Here is a 16034-nt window from a genome sequence, read left to right on the forward strand (position 1 = left end):
TAGAGGTGTAACACTCCTGGTTCTGCTGGTGATACATGCTGTGATCACTCTGACTTGATGTTATGCTTTCATGATTTTTGTTCATTTTCAAATAAGTTAAATATCAAGTACTGCATTTAAAAGACATTTAGAAAGTTGGATACTAATACTTTACATGCTGACAAGCTAAGCCAGGATGGAATCTCCAGGTCAGTCCTCAGCTGCTGGAAAGTACAGGAACCTCCTTGGCCCCTACCCTGTGCTTCTGTCTTCATGCCCTGGTGCAATGGGATACTAAAGGCAGCCTCCTCCTTTGGTACACGACCAGCTTGTTCTTCGAGCCAGTCAGTTGGTCCTGTGGGCTTTGCTTTTTAATAACATTGTTTAACAACTGTTAAATAGAAGAACAGATTATACAGATCAGGTTGATACTGGCTGTACAGCCAGTGGGTAGTTCCAAGAGGAGCTGCAAGACTTACAAAGGAACTTGGCACTGAAGTATTACACTGGAGTATCAGATTTGTATTCTTACATTCTCAGATTCAAGAATGTATTGAATGGGTTTTTGTTTCTGAGGTTACCTGTAGGAAAAATAATTATGTTTGGGATGGCTAGAGGTATCATTCAGGAGGGCTGTAATAAAGGTCAGTAGATGAGATGATCAGAACACTGTCATTGTAAAGGGCAAATCTTTCAGATGTGACAGAGACCTTGATAGTGGATCCATGTTTAACAGTATGTTAAGTCTGGGCTGCAGTCATCTTTGTTGGCCCAGAACCCTGCTGACTCATTCCTGCTGTGTCTTTGTTCATACATGGAACTCACACAGCTGAAGCCCAGGTCTTCCTGAACAAGGCATTCATTTTGGAAGGCTCGAGTATCATACCAGCTGGCTTCCAAGGAGGAGGTGAAGTTCTTCCCTTCTTACTGATTGTTTACTTAAAGTCTAGAAATAAATCAGTGAGGAAGGATCACTACCCAAGAGCTGCAGGGTGCTTGAGAACAGCTTGTTAGACACTTCTGAGCTGTCCCCTGGTCTTGGGGACCCTGTCAGCTCTGCACACCATCAGTTCTAAGGACTGTTAGCAGTGTAGCCCTAAGTTAGGGTGTTTACAGCCTGAGCATGGAGTAAGACAGGGCTTAACTCAGCCTCAACATAAAATATTAATATATCGTAGTTGCCTGATCTTTCCAGAGTTGACTGTTCTTATTTACCAATGTGCCGAGTCAAAATTTGTCAGTAAAAAACTTTCCTCCTTAGAAATTTCTAGTCACATAGTAGGAAATTAGGATGCTGAACTAGTATGTTAGGTAAGTGAAGTGAGAAATAAAACTTAACATAAAGTACTTCTTAAACCCTTTTTTCTTCCCTATTAAACAGCAATTTAAACGTGACCTAATAAGTTTGTGGGCTTGCGTGGGTTTTTTTGGGGAAGACATCTAGCCACTGAAGAAAACTTATTTTTAGCTACAGATCGTGTCTGTTAGTGTTGTTGGCTAGTTTCTCTTTATGCTAGGCCTTGCCTTTACTTAATTATGTTTCTTTACGTTAGGAATGTGATCTGGTAATAGTATGACAAAGAAGTAAATGAAGACTTGTGGTTCAGAGGGTCTTTGCATTTTGTCGATACAACTGTATACGTCTATATTAGTTTTGTACTTTTTTTTTCTCTTCTATTGTAGTCTATGCATGGAACTTTGAAAAGTGTTGAGGGGCCACCAAACCTGGGGATAAACCTGCCTCTCAGTACTAAACCCACAAATCAGAACTCAGCCAGTCACAACAAAGAGGACACAAAATCTGTCAACGGAACAGAGAAGTTGGAGAAGAAATCTCCTTCTCCCATAAAGAAAGCAGAGCCTAAAAAAGTCACTAACCCTGGCTGGACATGTTGGGAGTGTGATAGGCTCTTCACTCAGAGAGACGTTTACATCTCCCACATGAGGAAAGAACATGGAAAGGTAAGTGAATTAAACCTGAAATATTAAGTCTTTTTTTCCAAATTCAGTTGTGTTTTTGCAAATAGTTCCTTTAAGTTCCATCGTTATTCTTTACTGTTCTTGTATCTATTTAATCTTTCTCTCTTTAGCTGCTTAGTTTTTCTCATTTGCTGCATATTTCTACTGAGAAAATCCACACAGTCTTACTTAGTTGTAGGCTTGTTTATCCAGTACCAAAATTTCTTCAAGATGGAAAGTGTGAAAGACGTTCCAGTATTTCGTCCAAGTCATCTAATATGATCCAGGTTCTTTTATTTCCTTTGTGCCTTCTCAGTTTCCTCTCTCTCTTGAAAGTTCATTAACTGTTAGACTCGGGGAGTCTTGTTTTATTGGTCCAATGAGTGCCAAATGGCATTTCATTTTAAAGGCAGACACACTCTAAGGTCGAGCCATTGCTCTAATCTTAGGCTTGTAGGTTCAGCCAACAAGTTGACTGAGTTGAACAAGTTGTATTTTGTATTTAAAGCAGCTGGATTTGGGATAGCTTACTTAAAATGGATTGAAAGTGAAATACAGGAATGCTGTATTGTCAAGTCAGCAGAAGGGCAGTTTGATGTCCTTCCTGCATCCAGTAGCTTTTCCAGTTACATGAAATTAAAAAGACTGGCAGGTAAGCGGTAGTGAAACTGCTCCTCGGTTGGACCCCTCTTAGCTGTGTTTGAGACAGACAGGAGCAAGCTCCAGCCTGATGCTGACACACAGCAGCCTTCTGCTATCCAGTCCTGTCCTGCACTGTGCGCTAGTGAAAACGGTCTGACTCTTTCCTCGGCTGGGAAGCAGGGAACTAAACTCATGTCCTGTGCTGTGCTGCAGAAAAAGAGCAGAACTGGAAGGGATAATGGACCTATTTTGTCTAAGTGGAGAAGAATCATCCTGAGTGAAAAGCTGTAGTTTTCAGGATGCTAATATGCTTTAATAAATGATAGCACATTTCCAGAGGTTTCTCTGTCCCTTCAAATTACAGTGCTTATCTCTAAAGCTGTTGTGCAAATTATTTTATTCTGTTTATAAACATTTTATGGAAAAGCTCAAAATGCCAGGCTACTGAGTGTCATCTCTAGTTTTCTTGTGACAACTTCAAGCAAATAGTACCCAAGCCTGACTGACAGGACACTTATTTCCACGTTTCTTAGCTGCATGGCCAGGCCTCCTTGGAACAAAACACACAAAACCAAAGGGTTATGGTTCACAGAACTACATTTTCTTTTACCTGGTTCTCCTTCCACAGCATGAGGGCATGAAAAGCAGACAAGCAGCTGAGATCATGTGATCTCCACTTGATTACTCCACTTGCTTTAAAAGACCATTTTTGCATTTCTGTCCAATGAAGTCACTGAGGAGCTGTTAATTGCTATAGTTTCAAGCCTAGCAGGTATATTCCTGACACCTCTGCTAGGTAGTGTCTATAAAGAAACATGGTAAAATGTCTTACAGTCCCTGTGGCATGCAGATGCACTGAATACTTCTTTCTGATCCTGCAACACTCATACAATCATAGTCTAATTTTTGGTCAAAATCAGTCTCTCTAGCAGCATGTAAATTGTTGGCCCACTCTTTTGCGTGTTAGTCCAAATATTGACTCATCAGTGCTTTTACCGGCAAAAAGAAGTAAGTTATAAGGCCAGATGCATTTTGCATTGATGCAATCCTTAAAAACAAAACAACACAACCTCCCTATGAAACTCTCACTTCAAAGTGGACTAGACAATGATATCCAGTCTGATCGCATCTGCAGCAAAATGGCAGAAGACATGTAAAATAAGGTTAGTAACACATCGATAATGCTTTCTAAGTATTAGCTTTAAATATACATCTTTCTGATGTTTAGTAAGAATGTGCAATGTTACTTCAAGAGCAGCACTTATTGCGAAATATTTGATAATTTTTGCACTGAAGTACTGGCCTAAAGGTCTGTTCCTTTGCTTAGATTTACGTGCTATTTCTTATCCCTGTTCAAGCAGTTCCTCAAATCACACCGGAGGCATAATATATATTAAAATGGATAGAGATACAATTCCATGTCTTTCAGAAATGCATGATAAAGACTAGTTGCTATGTTCCTTCCAGACATCTTGAAATTTTCAGTACTTGTTAACTTTCAAAAGGACTATATTCAAAACCTAAACTTTTATGGATACGTTTTATTGTAGAGAGACTAGAAATGAGCATAAGATAACCAAGTGTGTGGTATGGGTCTAATAAATAATGGAATTAATGTATAGTCTGTTTTTCTTAAGAATTATAGGTGTGAGTTAAATGCTCTAAAATGATCTATGCCAAATGTTTATTAAAAACTTCAATTAAGCATTTCTTGAGCTGTTTACAAAGTCCTTTGTCATGTAAGGTATTTGAAGATAATTAGTTTCAAACTTCTCATTGCTGCTTTTGCAGGATCAGAGTGAATGTTTGGAGCCTGTAACCCTTCTTAGCTGATCTTAAGCTGGATTACTCAGAGGTATTCACAGGAGAGGTACTGCAGTGTACATCCTCTTTGGACAGATTATTGAGTTTCCAGACCTTATTGGGAAATGTCAGCACAGACAGACAGAGAGATTCACATTTTCTGTTTCTTCCTGAGCTGATTGAAGGTGAGCCAGCAGTAGGGTAGGAAAACTAGTAGCCACCTTGGTGTGACTCTGCCTGATCTTAAAAGTGCTGGGCTGGGTATTTTAGGTTTAGTTTTGTTTTGTTTTTTAAAGTTATTAGCCCAGACAAAGGGTGATTCTAACAAGTCTGTATGACTCCTGGCATGAAACTGGATTGTGTATGTCTGCACCAAGCCAGGCAGACATATGCTGAGCTTCCTAGAACTTGGGTGTAAGTGTGTTTCTGTGAAAGGACAGATGTTTTCTAAGCAGGAGTTGCTTTACCAATTCTGACTTGCTGGGCATCTAATTGAACATCCTCTTTCTTTCCATAGAGACAAGATGCTGTACAACAGGTCATGCTGCACCTAATTACAGAACTAATTTTTTAGTTCTTTGGGGTTTGGCTGCCGTTGCAGAAGCTAATGCATCCAAAATGCTATTTGGGTCTCTATCCAGAATCTTCCCGGTGAATTTTACAGTGAGTGTGTTGTCATCAGTGGTTACCCCAGGTAGTGCCGGCTGGTGCTCTGACCAGGACTGGGTCCTACTGAGCACAGTCCTGCGGCTTTTCTGACTACATGCTTGGTACAGCTACGCTGTGCAGTGGCCTCGGCAAAGATACGTGGGCTGCCTTGGTTGAGCTTGTATGTTTGTACAGCATGGTGCAGGGCTGTTTCTTGATAGAAGCCCTAGTATGACTTCACATTTCATTTTACAAATTCTTCCCGGAACATTGTGGCCATAAGCATATCGGAAAACCATACTGCAAAATGTATTGATTAATGCATTAGCATTAATGAGTATATGCACTGTGTGTACACACTGTCAGGTTTTCACCTTTCACAATTTAAGAGTGAAATATGTTGATTTTCTTTTATTTTAATTGGCCTTTAAATGTGAAAAGGAAGTCTAGGTTGAGCAGCACTGTGCCTCTAACAGCATTATGTTGACTAGCCCCAATAAAATCACCAGATCATGTTTCCTAATGGGCTGCTTCACACTTGCATGAACAACCTTTCAGAACCGCTTGTCTTTCCTTCCCCCATGCTCCATGTGATTTTGGTCTTGATAGCAAAAGGTCTCTCATCTCACTGTAACAGCTCTTACTCCATTAGCTGTTCCAGACATCACTTTTTCCTGTGTACAAGCTTTCTACCGTTCACTCCAAACTTTGCAATAAATGATAATTTTCAATAATGACATCACGTCTGCAGACCTCCACTGCCTTATCTGTAGCTGTTCCTTAGCAATGTAGCCGTTAGGGAGAATATGAACATCAGCATAAAGTTTGGCACTCAGAGCACAAATATAAGATGGACGTTTTTCAGTTCCTTAAGCATTTCTGAATGGCTTGAGCCTGTTAGTATTTAGAATTGAGAATTCTTTTTCAGTATTAGTATTGTTATTGTTGTTATTAATTAATATTAGGCACCAGAGAATTACTCATGTCATACACAATAATCCACATGGACATTTTAGTATCTGCATTGTTTAGGAGTTTGACTTCCTCAGAAGCAAAGAATAAAAGAGTTAAACTCACCCCATTACTCTGTGAAGAAAACTTTTGCTATTGAGTGCTTTGGAAAATAGGGACAGATCTTGGGTGGATTCTCCAGAGTAGTCAGGAAGGGTCCAAGTTCAAGCATTGATTCCAGGTCTTTCACTCAGTGGCCTCAGTTGGAATAGTAGAATAAAATTTTCATTTGTTTTTTTCAGTTTCCCAATAAATGCAGCAAAGAGAACGTTATTGACACTGTGAAGGTAAACTATGATCAGTGCTAGACCAGGAAAAATCAAACATGATTTTTCTTCTAGATACTTGACTGACGGTATGAGACTGTCTGTTGCTTCACTTTCGCCTGACTAGCAGGCATGAGCCATCCCTCAGACTGGAACACTTGAAATCTGGGTCCACACGATCTGAATTTCTTTTGGAAGGTTCCAATAAAGTCCATTTCTTCTTCAGACCCAGGGCACCTTGAATCTGGCAGGAATCATACTGAATGATAAGTGTGGGATCCTGGCCCTGACTGGATTGTTGAAAAGTAAACTGAAAAATAATCTGGAGAAGTCTTCAATTAGATTTGTTTGATCAGTGTTTGGATTTAATCTCCAAGATGTTGTTTCGATTTCCTTGTTGCTGCCAAAACAGCAAAACCTACAGTAATGAACAATCTCGTTACCTGTGAAAGGAAGCAGAAAATCTGATTGGAAATATTTCCATTTCCTTTCTACAGCTACTCCAGTTGCTGTTTGAACTGAGTTCCGTGACTGATGGAATTCAAGGGACAGGACCATGTCATTCATTCTTGGGGCCTGTATAATCTGCAGTTTCAGAGATGTTATTTTGTCATATTCTATAGCTCCTGTGGCCGTGTTCAGCTGGAATGACATAGGTGAAGACCACGTCATCCTTTTCATCTTCCTTCCTTTTCTTTCTTCTTCCACTTAACAAACTAATGTAAAACCCACAGAATTCCCCAAACAGACGTCCCTCAAGTTGGCATTGGACCATTTCTTCATTACTTTTGTGAGCCCTCTTAGTGTGTCAGTGTCCATAACGTTTTGCTTTGATCCTTATTGCACGCTCTTCACCCATCCCTGTACATGCCTGATCAGCACTTTCAGTCAGCAGCTGCAGGCGTACTTTGGTGGTGGGAAGAGAAAGGTTACTTTATAGTGAAAGCAAATCTCTAACCATGCTCCCTTTACTGATCCAGAAATAATCCACTGATCTTCATTGCGTCTTTAGTGGAAGAAACTCTCCTCATACATAGTCTGTGACACCAGTTTACAACTGGTGATAGATGTGTGTGTGTAACTCACGCTGGCCACACTGCCTTGAAAGAAGTCCAGGTCCTCTGACTTCTGCAGTGTTGCTGTAGGAGTGGTGTGTACTTGAAGGTACAGTACCAAACACTGGTAAGTGGTGTTTCCTTTCCTGTTATCAAAAGGTTCGACACATGCACTACTTCTACTGAGTTTTTTTTAATTAATGTATTTTTCTTCTTTTTTTAAAGCAAATGAAGAAACATCCGTGTCGGCAATGTGACAAATCTTTCAGCTCATCCCATAGTTTGTGTCGTCACAATCGTATCAAGCACAAAGGCATTAGGAAGGTTTATACATGCTCGTAAGTTCTACTTTTATTTATTGAGAAATAGACTATAAGCCAACAAAAAACATTAGTTAAATTTATTTTCTTGACTGTATAAAAGCCAGCGTCCCATTCATTCAAATGAATCAGGTATTTAGATGTATATACAGGCCAAGCTATCCAGGCTGTCCTGCATGCATAAAACATAACAGGCTACTGAGAATGCATGCATGTGAAGTCTGCTGTCTTTCAGGGGCTTTGGCAAGCAAATCTGAAACTTCACTGAGCTGAGAATTTGCATGGCTGATATTTCTACAGTGGTGAACCTGGTGTTCAATAGTCTCTCAAATGTACAACCCACTCTTCTAATCTACAAAAGCCAATATTTGTTGTATTTTTCTCGGACGTAAAATAATATGTAATGTCTAAAAATCCTTAGTGATGTTTAAGTGGCTGGAGAGATGATACATAATTTAATAGAAAAATCCGTCAGTCAGACAAGATATATAATACGAACCTTCTGTTATATCTCTTAATTTTGTGTGTATTTGCATGCTGGGGAACTGAGTTTGAAGTTCTGAAAAGGAAGGTGCAAGCTGCAGCCATTCTGTGTCCCTTCTCTGCTGTAGTGTGATCTCTGCTTTGTTATGGGAAGCACAAGGCCCACAGGCTCAGTGGTGTGGAAACTTGAGAGTGCCGTGCATAGCGTAGCATTCCAACAAAGTGCTTTATATCCCCTGGCTGCCTGGCAGAACCCATGCACCAGGTTGTTTCTAATGCACCCTTAATTTCTGCTTCAGTGTACATGAGCTTGCTAGCCTAGACACCATTTCTCTTGGTATATGACAAGTAACAAGTGTCTGGTTTTTACATACCCTTTGAGCAGAAAGCTTATTGTGGTTCTGTGGGGTTTTTTCAGAATGCCTACAGTACTGCCTCTTTGCTGTTTGGTTTGGGTTTGTTTGGGTTTGGTTTTTTTTTAAATAAAGTTAAATGAAACAGCATTTTAAAAGTTAAAACCTTAGGAGAGAGACTTCTCCCCTGCAGTTCTTACTTGGCTGTCCCTCCTCCAGACACCTGTACAGTATGTTACAACATTGGAGCTCAGGAGAAATACGCTTTCCAAAAACATATGAGAGGTTTAGGAGAGATGCAGCTGGTTCTGTGTGGGAGAACAAAGCATAGATTGTTAAAGACAAACTTGTTCTGCTGGTTAGTTTGAGGTTGGAAAGGGAGCTGAGAAGGAATTACTAGTTCCAAGGAGATAAAGTACTTGGGTTTGAATGCAGAATTGCCATTTGGAGCTAGCATTCATACTACGTGGAAGGTGATTGCTTTTCCTTTGAAATCTGGGAAACGTCTAATAGAATGTACAGTTTGGTGACACTAATAGAGGTTCAAGAAACAAACTTGGATGCTGCCAGGTTCTATTCTGACTCACACTTTGTACCATTTTGGATATTATCTTCAGAGAATTTCTCATTTGCTCTGAATATAGATTGCTCAATCATTTCCAGTTTTATTTTGTAATTTTGCTCACTTTCTTATAATACTTACCTGTGCAATTGATTGGAAAAACATTGTTGCTATCTTCAATAGATTGTACTCTAGCCTGGATTTATTTACTAGACCTATTTGTATTCTTCAGAATACTATGACTTTTGTTAAGCATCACATTTGAATCTGAGCCTGTCTGCTTTGTGTTTATGTAGGCACTGCCCAGATTCAAGACGTACTTTTACCAAGCGGTTGATGTTGGAAAAACATATTCAGTTGATGCATGGAATTAAAGACCCTGATGTGAAAGAAATGACTGAATCAACCAATATTGAAGAAAGAGAAGTAAAAGAAGACATAAAGGTAATCACTTAGAAGCTTTATTCAGTCACTGAGTGATTTTTTTTGTGGCTGTATTTTCAGGATCTTTAAATAGATGCAGGTATTTTGATCCCATAAATGTCTGATCTTCTGTCAGGTAGAGCCCAAAAAATGTCTTGGAAGGTTCTTGCAACACATTCTGTCATGCTTGAACTAGAACATGTTTTTGCAAAGATCATTGAGAGTGACGGTTTGATGGAGAATATAACTTACCCCTTAGTGGTTTGTTTTAAGAGCATCTTTTAAAATTACGAGGAGCAGCTGAGGGAACTGAGATTGTTTAGTCTGGAGAAAAGAGGAGACTTAAGGGGGATCTTATCACTCTCTACAGCTACCTGAAAGGAGGCTGTAGCCAGGTGGGGTCGGTCTCTTCCCCCAGGCAACAAGTGACAGGATGAGAGGGAACAGCCTCAAGTTGTGCCAGAGGAGGTTTAGGTTGAGTATTAGGAAAAGCGTCTTCACCGAAAGGGCTGTCAGGCACTGGCACAGGCTGCACAGGGAGGAGATGGAGTCACCAGCCCTGGGGGTGTTTAAAACATGCACAGGTGCGGTGCTCAGGGCCATGGGTTAGTGATGGGCTTGGCAGTGCTGGGTTAGCAGTTGGACTCAATGCTCTTAAAGGTCTTTTCCAACCTAAATGGCTCTATAATTCTCTGCAACCAAGTTCTCTCATAGCTGTAGAAAAGCTGCAGGTTACATAGAAGCAATGTGACCTTCTTCCAAATACCCAGCCTTGAGCCTATTTAATACAAATTTTCCAGTGAAACTGCTTTCAGTCTGATGATTGAAATACAGCAGGATCTCCTGCTGTACATGGCATCGGTATGGCCTCACCTTGAGCACTGTGCGCAGTTCTGGGCCCCGCAATTTCAGGAAGGATGTTCAGGCACTCTGATGCCTCCAGAGAAGGACAAAGCTGGTGAAGGGCTGGAAGGCATGTCCTGTGAGGAGCGGCTGAGGACTCTGGGCTTGTCTAGTTTGGAGAGAGGGAGGCTGAGGGGCAACCTCGTTGCTCTCTGCAGCTTCCCAAGGAGGGGGACGTGGAGAGGGAGGTGCTGAGCTCTTCTCCCTGGGATCCAGGGACAGGGCGCCTGGGAATGGCTCAAAGCTCCGCATGGGGAGGTTCAGACTGGATGTGAGGAAGCATTTCTTTACCAAGAGGGTGCTTGAACCCTGGAACAGGCTTCCTGGAGAGGTGGTCGATGCCCCATGCCCGTCAGCATTTAAGAGGCATCAGGACAATGCCCTTGACAACGTGCTTTAACTTTTGGTCAGCCCTGGAGGGGCCAGGCAGTTGGGCTAGATGACCGTTGTAGGTCCCTTCCAGCTTAAATACTCTTTTCTAAAAGGTATGCGCACAAGCTACCTTGGTTCAATATTCTATTCTTCCACTGATGATGAGTGTTAGGAGGAAAGCAAAAGTAAGATGACAGTGCTGTCCAAAGACTTGGTACATGCAGAAATTAACAACATTTTTTAAGAGTTTTGGACTCTATATGATAAAGAATATCACCTGTGATGGCATGTCCAAAGCTGACAGCAGAGACACAAACATATCTGTCTTTTAAAATGTACTGTTGTCCTTTACATGACTCTCTTTCAGCCCAACATACTGCATTCTTATTTAAGTGATGAAAATACAGCAGCTGTACACATTGTTTTCATAAACATCATGGAGCATATCAGAGCTACACAGGATGCAGAAGATTCTTGAGGAATATTCATGTCGGAAGAATAACAAGGAAAATATAAAAAATTATCAGTTTAATTAGTTTAAAAAACTGTGCATGTTGAGCCATCCTTTGGCAATATGTTAGTTTGGTTACTAACAATCAGGAAATAATCTGTCAAGTCAAATTTCAAAGATGAAATAAGTAATTAAAACGGAGTTCCAAAAGGTAGTGCTGAAAAGTTCCTAGACTGATACGCTACATTCTGTACACAGTTGAAGTCTCATTGTGTGTGTACTTGGATGCAGTTACAGTGGCAAATATTTATTCAAGTTTATACAGTGTATTAGATACTGTAGCTCTATCAGAACTGACAAAACAAATTTTACATGCAACTCATAGTAAAAAAAAAATTCCCCTTTTTTTTTCCCAGTATGTACAACATATATTTGCTAGTATTATTTCAAATATTGTATTTATCGGAGTTGTACTGGAATCTGCCAAGGGAAGGTTTTTAAAGTGTGCGAGTCACAAACAGTCATGAAAAGAGCTGTATATTTATGCTTACATGATATACCATTTATGGCTTTTTTTAGGTTCCCAGTCCAAAGCGTAAATTGGAAGAACCTGTACTGGAGTTCAGGCCTCCACGAGGTGCAATCACTCAGCCACTGAAGAAGCTAAAGATAAATGTTTTTAAAGTTCACAAGTGTGCTGTTTGTGGCTTTACAACAGAAAATCTTCTCCAGTTTCATGAACATATTCCTCAGCATAAATCCGATGGCTCTTCATACCAGTGCAGGGAATGTGGACTCTGCTACACATCTCACGTGTCCCTCTCCAGGCATCTCTTCATTGTACATAAGCTGAAGGAGCCTCAACCAGTGTCAAAACAAAATGGGTCTGGGGAGGATAATCAGCAAGAAAATAAACCCAACCATGAGGATGAATCATCTGACAGTACAGCATCAGACAGAAGATGCAAAGTGTGTGCAAAGACTTTTGAAACTGAAGCGGCCTTAAACACTCACATGAGAACACATGGCATGGCTTTCATTAAGTCAAAAAGAATGAGTTCAGCTGAAAAGTGATCAGATTACTTGGGACACAGAAATATCTCTCCACATTGGAATACTAATGACATTTTTGCTACAGAAAGTTCAAGGTATAATAGTGTTAACAGTACTGTTCAGGCTGTTGCACTATATTCTGCATAAAAGCGTCCCCTTCACCTCATTGTCTATACCCTCAAAACCATTGAAGCAGTATTTGAGTTGAAAAGAGTTTGTATATATTTAAAGTAATAACTTTTATACTCTGTTATGTGTTTGTATAGGTATCTAGTGGAAAATTTGGGTTATTCTGTTTTGTTTCTGTTTTTTTTCTAGTAAGTTTCTTTTAAACAGAGTTCTGAATGCTGGGGCAGTTCCTTAGGTTCTCTTAAACTGTTTATTTGAATGCTTCTGAAAGAAAGTTTAGCTAGTGGAAGTACATCAGAAGGCAGTGCTTGGAGGGGAGTGGGGAGGGGAAGCAAGCTAAGGGGAGATTTTAAATTCTAAGAACTCGTGCTTCTAAATGTCTAAGGAAGCTTTTAAACTTTCTCTTTAAAAATATGTATTTAAAAAAAAGAAGAAAAAGTGCCACTGCATATGTAAAACACAGTGCTGGTTTTAGGTGGCAAGACCAGAACAGGTGCAGACCTCCTAGAATGATAATGTACTTTTGAAAAAGGATAATTGCACAATTCTATGTATCATGAAGTGATTGATTTTTTTAGGTCATCAGGTGCTTGTGATCAAAGCTCAAATTGTTACAAAAGGGCTGGGCTGCTTTGGATTTAACAAATAAGATGTAATTAGAGGAATAGGTTTATAATTATGATGGTTTTTGTCATGTAATTTATTAAACATTATATAGAATCAAGTACACAGTATTATGTATTTTCCATTATTTCTGGTTATTGAAAGAAAATGGTTAACATTTAGCCATTATTGTTAGCCAAAAAATGGCTAACAATGCAGGGGTTGGTATTTCCCAGCTCTGTATGCTAATGCCAAATGTTCTGGTGCTCAGTGTCACATACAACCACAACTGTCAAGAAGTTAACACACCAGCCTACATAAGGATAATTGGGGCTTTCAGCTTTAGCACAGACCGTATGAAGCTAGTTCAGCCATTTCAAATGCGTATCTAATATCACTACTTAACGCTTTCACAAAGTACAAAAAAGTACCATACTGTCCCTTTCATATATAGTTCTCTGTGAGAGTTATATTTTTGGGGTTTTTTTTTGCATTTTATACCTTGTACGTATCCCTAAAAAAATTTTTTGTACTTTTTTTTAAAACAAATTGTGTAAATATATAGATAGCTGCATGATATACAGTAGTAATTGTTTGGTTCCTTAAAAGTCTTGCTGCTGTCAGATGTTACTATACACTATGTCCATTACAACTGTATTAAATGCATTTCATATATAAATAAATGTGGAGCATTTTGCCTCTAAAGATTTGTGAGATTCTGCTATTTATCATTAAATTTTAACAGTTTTAAAAATGGAAGTGTTTGAAAAAATACGGATCCTTCTCAGCCACCTCTGTTAAATTTCTTAATCACTCTGAAAGTTGTGATTCAGATACATTAGTTCTGCTTTCTCTCTTCATCCTCATTCTTAATTTGGTTTGTTGGTAAATGCTTGTTATCCCATTTATATTACTCACATATTGAGTGGTTATGAGGTACTTCTCCATCTTAAAACATGCAGCTGGTGTTGCAGGATCTTAGTGTGTAATGTACACTGGTCATCACTGCCCTTTCCATTAAGTGTATACCTCTTTGAACACTTGTTTGTTGATGTGCACTGTCAACTGTACAACAAATGAGTTATCACTATGCAGAATGGTGTTTTGTATACAGTGAACAGATAATAAAAGTTAAATTTTCACAGCCATTATTAGTACTTCTGTTTATTTTCTCTTTTCACTCTCTTGCACCTGCAAGGTATGCTGTGAACCAGTACCTTAGGTCACTGTTGGTGCTGCCAAGAGGCAAAACTCTAAAAGTTACAGACCAGTCATCTGAAAGCTGTTGGGCATGATATGAAACCACTCCATGCTCAGCACCCGCCTCCCAGGTCAGATGTGTGCAGTGCGAGGTCCCATGCTGCCTTTGTCCCTGTGACTGGCACTGTGGGTTCCCATGGCAGTTCATTTGGCCACAGCCATTGAGAGGAGCTTGGCTACTTGACAGCAGGCTCTATTCAGTTTTCATTGGAAGATTGATTTAACTCTCCTAATAATCCCTTGAAAGGTTTAAGGGATTGTGGGTCTTGAGCTGCCCCATAATCTTTAGACACATACCCGTGTCAGAGCTTATTCATGCTCAGGTATGGCAAGAAAGTGTGACTTTTCCTCCATGTAAACAGTTCCTTTTTCACAGGCAGAAATCTGCTCGACTAGGTGAAACAGGAAGCTCTTTTGAGGAACATGGCATTTTCCAAATACCAGACCAGGGGGTGGGGGGAGAGAGATTGTGGGACAAATAATACCATAATGTTTCTCACATAGTGTTCCTTGACTAGTTCTCTAGCTCCTCCAGACATAGGGTCTTTCCCTTCTATGTCTTCTGAGTAATTCAAGATTCCTAGATATTAGTAGTGAAAAAGGCTTGTTGGGTACTTCTCTCTCTTTCCAGGGGAGATTTCCAGTGATCAAGCATTACTCCAGGATTACTTCTGCTGGTTTCCTTTTGAGATTCTTCTGCTTGGAAGTTGGTCTTGTCCAAGCAGAGGTTTCTGGTAATGACTAACCTGTTTTTTATTGTTATTTTACTTGGTCTTGGGGAAAGAATGTTTCACATTTTATTTGGCTGACCCTTTCAGAAATCATGGTTCCTTTGCTGCTCAAAACCTTGTGCTGATCTCATCTCCCTGTCTACCCCGCTCTCAGGGGAAGCACGTGCTGATCAGACAGAAAAGCAAAAGGAAGTAGCTGCCCCAAATACAACACAGGCACATTGGAAGTGTAGTGTCTTATTAATGAACTAATTTTTTACTGACTTGGAGGGTGGCTAGTCACCCACCTTCTCTGCTGCAGGAGAGGCCAAGCAAGGGGTAATGCCACCATCCCTGCCACAAGGCATGTGTTTCAAGCATAAGGGATTTTAAGAGGCACCATGGTGCAACATAGCCAGCCGGGACAGCACAGGGAAGGGAAAGTGTAAGAGCAGGTTTTTGTGCATTTGCGTACCAAATAACTAGCAGCAAGCAGCTGGGTACAGCTACAGCACACCAGGAACCTGAGAGCTACGGTTAAAGGGAATGAAAAGAAATGAATCTGTGGCTTATCCTCCTTTCCCATCCTGGCCCTTTGGTTGTGCAGACTGAAAAGAGAGTAACTCTAACCTCAAAACACAGATTAGCTTCCAAGGTTTCTGCTGGGGCACAGCCTGAACAATGACATTTAGAGCTGCTGCTCAAATTAAAGCAACTTCTTCAGCTTGGCATGCTTGCTGTGAGTTCAGGGTGTTCCCCTCAAGAGCAGGAAGCAAGCCCTAAATTACAAATTCTCTGGAGAGGCTCCCAAAATGTGGGAATGGGAGTAAGGGCAGAAGCGATGGAAGGCAATTCTCCTTCACAGCATGGAGCAGGACCCCCAACAAAGTCAGCTCATTACAGCTGGTCCTCTGCAAGAAGCAAACCCAAAGCACCAGCCCCAGCTGCAGCCAGGCTCTGGCATGGAAACCAGACAGGCCCAAGCAGCAAGCAAATGATGCTGAGAGAGCTGGGGAAGCCAACACTGATGCAGTGGCCACTTGCTGCTG

The 16034-nt window shown here is 40.4% G+C and overlaps 1 protein-coding gene and 1 non-coding gene across 7 annotated transcripts in view; one reads left to right on the plus strand and one right to left on the minus strand.

Moving 5' to 3' along the window:
• LOC121080536 (zinc finger protein 532-like) overlaps positions 1 to 14163 on the plus strand; it is a 50091-nt gene extending 35928 nt beyond the window's left edge. For all 6 annotated transcript variants that reach the window (XM_040578612.1, XM_040578613.1, XM_040578611.1 and 3 more), the window contains 4 exons: positions 1663 to 1941; positions 7589 to 7701; positions 9378 to 9525; positions 11810 to 14163. In XM_040578612.1, coding sequence (XP_040434546.1) covers positions 1663 to 1941; positions 7589 to 7701; positions 9378 to 9525; positions 11810 to 12304 — 1035 coding nt within the window. In that variant the 3' untranslated portion in view covers positions 12305 to 14163. The remainder of the gene's footprint in view (positions 1 to 1662; positions 1942 to 7588; positions 7702 to 9377; positions 9526 to 11809) is intronic.
• On the minus strand, positions 6236 to 6322 carry LOC121080722. Its single transcript, XR_005825485.1, has one exon. It is a non-coding gene; the product is annotated as a small nucleolar RNA SNORD116 (small nucleolar RNA).
• Positions 14164 to 16034: the final 1871 nt, after the last annotated feature.

The sequence above is a fragment of the Falco naumanni genome, chromosome W (genome assembly GCF_017639655.2).
Source record: "Falco naumanni isolate bFalNau1 chromosome W, bFalNau1.pat, whole genome shotgun sequence".
Taxonomy (NCBI): Eukaryota; Metazoa; Chordata; class Aves; order Falconiformes; family Falconidae; genus Falco; species Falco naumanni.